Below are 6000 nucleotides of genomic sequence, written 5' to 3'. Positions count from 1 at the left end.
CACTTACCCAGCCCTCACAGATCTCGGGGGGGGGGCATGTGCCTGGTTCATGCCCTCCCCCCAATGTGCGCCTGGAGCAACGGCATCCCCGACACCCCTACGCTACACCACTGCCCCCCACCCCTGCAGACCACTTGAAAATTGCTGAGGGTTTTGTCAGACCGCTTAATAAACTTTGTCATTCTACATTGTAGAGCTTCACTTGTTTTGCTTCTGTATTAAATATGTGGAAAAATAACATGGTCTTTGTTTTTTTCTTCAGCACCATCATCAAAATCTGATTGAAATTCACAGGTCCTAAGCCAGGCCACTGAAAAGAGCCACTTTAACTGGTAAATGGTAAGAGAAAGATTCATAGATTGCACCAGTGCCCTGATACAATACTCACATGCCAAAGGCCAGGACTTTGCTAACCAGTTCAGTAATCTTACACTGGTCAAAACAGTCTCAATCTCTGCTAGAAAAAAATTAAGCAAGTGCAGGGTCCAGGGCAGATTTCCTTGACTGTTCTGCAACTTTTCCAGCATAGACCATATCAATGGAGTTCATGGACCACCAGCAGTCCACACACCACACTTGGAGAATGTCTTGTCTACACTGATCAACTGTCCAGTCTGTGTTTCAGACCAAAGTCTTTTCCAGCTTTACCAGGGCAGGGCAGGGCAGGGCAGGGCAGGGCAGGGCAGGAATTGAACCCGGAGCCTTTTACACAGTCAAGTTGATGTTGAGTATGGTTGATGTTTTACTGTTTTGGCTATGATTTTATATACTGAAACATGCCAGGCGCTGCAAGAATGAGATTGTTTCACAACCCTGGAATAGGAAAGCTATAGGAAACCAGAGTCAAATCCTGCTGTTGCTTTATTGTGATTGCTGCAATGCATAGTAGGTATTACTACTTGGGGGTGTGGCAAACACACACACACAGAAACACCATAATGTCTGGAAAGACAACCATGAAGGGAAGTACTGTAAAAGAGTCGAGGTGGGCAATTTAGTGCCAATGAAATACCTAAAGCAAGAAGCGTCTGTGCAGCTCGAGGACACATGGCTGAAGCTCTGATTGGGCCTTTCAATAACAGTAACAGTTAAAAACAGCCTGTATAGGAAAGAACATTCCTGCTGTGGCTCTTAAAACTTTGTCAGCATTGGATAGAACTCAAATGATTTGAAAGGTCTCCAGTTGTTAAATATATTCTGTCTTCTAATACTGCTGCTACTTAGATGATGATATGTTGTGGACTGCACTAGAGGTTCTCTTGTTTATGCCTGACTTAAGAAATAATTAGTCTGAGACCAATTTGTATTATTAAACATGCTGAAGGCTCATGCATGCTTACCTTTTGCCCTGTTCTTTCTAGGCACAGGTCCGTGTGTTAAAGTTTGGTGTCTGAGCACAATTCCCCCGCACTCTGGAGCTTTCCCCAGGAAAACCTGCTCTTTAAAGCTGAATTGGAGAAACTGACAATTTGGGTTTTCCCTTGTTTGCTGTTTGCTCCAATTCAGCTTTCAAGAGCATATTTGAAAAACTTCGGAGCAAAGAAAAAAGGAGGGGCACTCCTGCATGGAGCTGTAGAGCCTGGAAAGAGCAGAGGAAAGGTAAGTGTGGATAACCCTGAGAGGGACACGTGTAAACAGTGGACTCCAGAGCCATAACCTCTACTTTCTTTTTATGCAAACAGTGTTAGTATAGAGGGAGCACAACCTGGCTTGCTGGAAAATATGCATGGTTATGATTTCAAGACCCATCCTCCAGGAATCTAGCTGGTTAGTGGCAGAGATGTGTGTGAGATACTAGGTTAGTTAGAAAAGCAACTGCTGGAACCAGACTGTTGTCATTTTGATCCAGGCTAATATAAAAAGAACCCTAAGGACACATTCAGCTCCACACAAGTCCTGCAGATTCTGCCTCCATCCCATATACTGCAAAATGTCTGGAAAGCTAGAGTCTTTTACATGTTACTCTTCATGCCAAAGTGAACTAGACGAAGGTTGGAATTGTAAGACTAAATCACAGCAACATCTATGATGTCCTCTGAGCTGGCAAGTCACACCAAGAGCCTGGTGCTGCATGGAGATGATTCACTCTTAGTTTTCAAAGAGAAAAAGGGATCAAGCCAAGCATTTCAGCTGAAAGGGGAATATTGCTGCCGATCTTGCTAGTTGTTGTAGTTCTTAGTGATAAACTGGGTTGAAGCCACAGGGGTCCCAAGGTGAGAGTAATCCACAAAGTTCTCCATGTCCCAGGAACCTGGAAAGGGAAGAGAAATGACAAATTCTTACTCTTACTCAGGATCAAGCTACATGTGATGATGGACAAACTACCTCAATCACATATCCAACAGGAGCGCAAGTAGAGCATCAGCTGGATCCTCCCTTTGCTTTCTGATCATCTGGAACCTCTTCAACTGTTGGAGGTTGGCTGAGAAGAAATGTGTCCTGACATTTGGTGGTGGGAGAAAGCAGACAGACTGTGGGGAAGTAAGCTGTGCGTGGCGACACGGTTTAGCTCAGGGGTCGCCAAACTTATTGGACCAGAGCATACATTTTGAATTTTCAGAAAGTGCTGTGGGCATCAGTCACAAAATGGATGTAATGGGGAGCATAATACAAAATTAGAGAGTACACTCATTTCAGCTTCCACCACCACACTGCTGCAAACAGCCTCAAGCTTACCATGGGAAGTTCAGATTGTGGTAGTCACATAATACTGTATTGATTTCTCTCTCACACAGTGATGCTGTTGCTGTCTAAGGTCACAACCAACTTGCCATTAAGTTTGGGCCTAGCTGTTTCATTTTTAATCTAGTCCGGGGCTAGATTTTACTTGGGGAAAGACTCCTGAAAACTCATGTTTTCCCATTCATTCCTCTAGTCAGCATTTCGTGTCGTCTCCACCTCCATCTCTGTCCACTTGTCGCAGCCAAGTTGAGCAGGCACATTCAGTCACACACACCCTGGAGGCATCTGTGTGCTAGACTCAAACTTCCAGACCTGCACACAAATGAAGCACCAGTAACCGTGGAAGAGGAGGAGCGAGCCTGTACATCGCTTTCCTTTTTCAAAATCTCATTTTGCAGGGCTGCAACAATCAATGGAAGTAAGTGGCATGCAAATTCAAGACCCACAAAGCCGAGAGGAAAAGGCAAGGATAAGCTAATCAAGAGGAGGGCTTTTAAATGTGTATCAAGGAATGACATCTACCCTTGTGGACAGCAGGGTCCAGAATCAATCTAAATTGAAGGCAGTATGTTGAGGACAAGAAGGAATGATTCTAGATTGGGGAAAACCTACATTTTAGTGCTACAAACAGGTTTGTGTGTACACAGCCTGTGGGAGAAGAGGACAACCAGTGGTTTTTAAATGAAAAACGTATTTCCCTCAAGCTTCTAATCCCATGACCTGAGAACCATGGACAGAGAACAACAACAACAGAGAAACAAGAAGTGAAATTGTATCTAGTCTCAGAGAGCTTGCTTTCCCGCCCATTAACTTGCTTGGGCAGCCATGGCTGCAACATTCTGTGAGGAAGTCACAGGGTGAGTCATGAAGTACGTATGGCTTCAAGGCCAAATTCTGCACAAGGGGGAAAGTCCCATTTCTTCTTCATTCATCAATAAAGCTGGCATTGGGTGGGGCTAATTTTTACAATGAAAGCTTTGTATAGATGAGGGGAACATCCTTCTCCCCACCTGCTGAGGCTTCATTGCCCCTGACACTTTTCACCCAGACCAACTCTGATACCTACTGCAATAGCTCCTGCTCCTATTTCTTCAGCTGAAGGCAGCAGGAAACTGCACATTTCATGTTTAGAGCTTTAAGGCCCTAAAGACAGAAATGCGCACACTGCAAATTGCTCTCATTGTGGCGAAGCTTTCCCATTACTTATGGTGCCTTTGACTGTTCATAAGAACACAAGAAAAACCTTTGTGGATACACCAAAGGTCCATCTAGGCCAGTATCCTGATTCCCAGAATGGACAAGCAGGTCTTCTGGTTAATTCCCAAGCAGGACACAAAGGCAGTAGACCTCTCCTGCTCTTGTTTCACAACAGGTGCTGCTCAGAGACATATTGTCTCTGAACCTCAAGGTTCCACATGGCCATCATGGCTTAAAGGAACTTGACCATGAGCCACTAGGTCAAACCTTGGCTAAGCTTAGTGTCCCATGGCACAAAAGAGACCAGCAAAGCAGCCACAAGCTCCTCTCCAGAAGCCTGCAGGCACATGCAGTTTAATTAACCAAGCCATTGTACAGGGATATAACTTGGGGGGGGGGTTGGGGGGGCACCCTTCCCCCTAAAACAAGTAAATCAATACAAAATACTTGAGGTTCTGTCCCCCCAGCATAAAGCCTGCCCCCCAATAAATCCTAGCTACACCCATGCCATTGTGTATTTTGCCTACACTTCCCACTGGTGTACACGCAACAAACATATCTATTGCTTAAATTGTCAAGCTCAAACTTCCTAATCTTTTAACTATAGAAGCAGCTAATCAATAGTAGGTCAACTCCCATTGACCCACAATAAAGAATAGGGTAGAAGTCCCCAAAGCATTGTCCTGCCTCAGTTACATTTAATTGTTAAGAAAAATATTGCCATGCGTTAGATAAAATGGCAGGGAGGCAGGAAATGACAGTAAGGTAGCTCAGTTCTTTTAATTCATTTCCTTCAGGCAGTGGAATTGGTAAAACTGCAGCTTCTGCCTAGACTCACCAGTGCTTAGCATCCTGGGAACTAAAGTCATTTGATTACAATCTTGACACATGACTGGGCTAGACCTTGGGTCTTCGTTTGGTTGGAGACTGGTTGTTATGGACCTGCTGTCCATGCTGCCTTCCTTGTGATTGTTGCTGGGCCAGGAAGACTGTCTGCTTTATCTAAATTCAGATCTTGAGGTTTAATGAACATAACAAACCAACCAACCAACCCTGCAGCTCTTGCAAAACAGTGAGCAAAATTTGGTTGCTTCATCATCTGCCTCCAAGGCAATGAGTCCAGCAATGAACAAGCAAGGATGCAGCTGAGTTCAAGTGCCTTCCCTTTGCTGCCACAAACTGAAAGAGGAACCAGTCGAGGTACATGCTTCTACGTGCCTGGTGGCTCCTTGTGGCTCAGTGCTGGAGAGCAAGAGCAAGGAGCTTCTATGCACTGCTGTTCTGCTACTAAATGAGAAGAAAGCCCCTGCTCTACAGCAATCCTTGTTTCTTGCTCCCTCCATACAAAGTTGGCAGTTTTGGGTTAACCCCAAGGAAGTGTCAGTCATGGAGCTTAAGCTGCTCCCATAACTGGGAGAGTACACATTGTGCAATGTCAGTTCATTCACTTTCCCCAAAGAGTCCTCCGTTCTTTACTGAGGGAGCAAACTCAAATTATAGCAGCAATTGATTCTGCATCTGGCTTGCTGCATGCATACACACCATACATTTAAAACGCATTTAAAGCACACAAATTTCCCCCAAATGAACCTGGGTAATGTAGTTTGTTAAGGGTGCTGGGAGCTGTAGCTGGGTGAGAGGTAAACTACACTTCCCAGGATTCTTTTTTGGGGGAGCGGGGCGGGGCAGGGAGGAAGGTGCTTTAAATGTCTGGTGTTTATGCAGTCTAATTGAGCTGATTCAGGAACACCACCTTGCATTGTATACAAGCAGAAAAAGCAACTTACCAAGTTCCATGCAAAATAAAAAAAATTCTCATGTGAGGTTTTCCTCACATGACAAAGAGGAGACTCCCTTTTATGACCTCTCACAATCACATATCTGAGTCGTGGTTGCAATGACAGGTACCATATTTAGTACTTGCCAACTTTGACCCTTACTCATGCCGTCAGAATGAACTCAGGCTTGCTAGAGAGGTTAAAAGCAACAAAAAAGGCTTTTATGGGTATGTTCGTAGCAAAAGGAAGAACAAAGAAACAATGGGGTCACTCAGAGGAGAAGATGGTGAAATGCAAACAGGGGACACAGAAAGGGCTGAACTCCTCAATGCCTTCTTTGCCT

At 44.7% G+C, this 6000-nt stretch overlaps 1 protein-coding gene across 4 annotated transcripts in view; it reads right to left on the bottom strand.

Moving 5' to 3' along the window:
• Positions 1-843: 843 nt before the first annotated feature.
• PEBP4 (phosphatidylethanolamine binding protein 4) overlaps positions 844-6000 on the bottom strand; it is a gene marked incomplete at its 5' end in the record, with an annotated part of 268449 nt that continues 263292 nt past the window's right edge. For all 4 annotated transcript variants that reach the window (XM_082200676.1, XM_082200674.1, XM_082200675.1 and 1 more), the window contains one exon: positions 844-2251. In XM_082200676.1, the coding sequence (XP_082056802.1) occupies positions 2160-2251 (92 nt within the window). In that variant the 3' untranslated portion in view covers positions 844-2159. The remainder of the gene's footprint in view (positions 2252-6000) is intronic.

Source organism: Podarcis vaucheri, assembly GCF_965113315.1.
Source record: "Podarcis vaucheri genome assembly, chromosome: 15".
Lineage (NCBI taxonomy): Eukaryota > Metazoa > Chordata > Lepidosauria > Squamata > Lacertidae > Podarcis > Podarcis vaucheri.
Note: the sequence above shows the minus strand (reverse complement) of the source record. Positions and strands in the feature narration are given on the sequence as shown.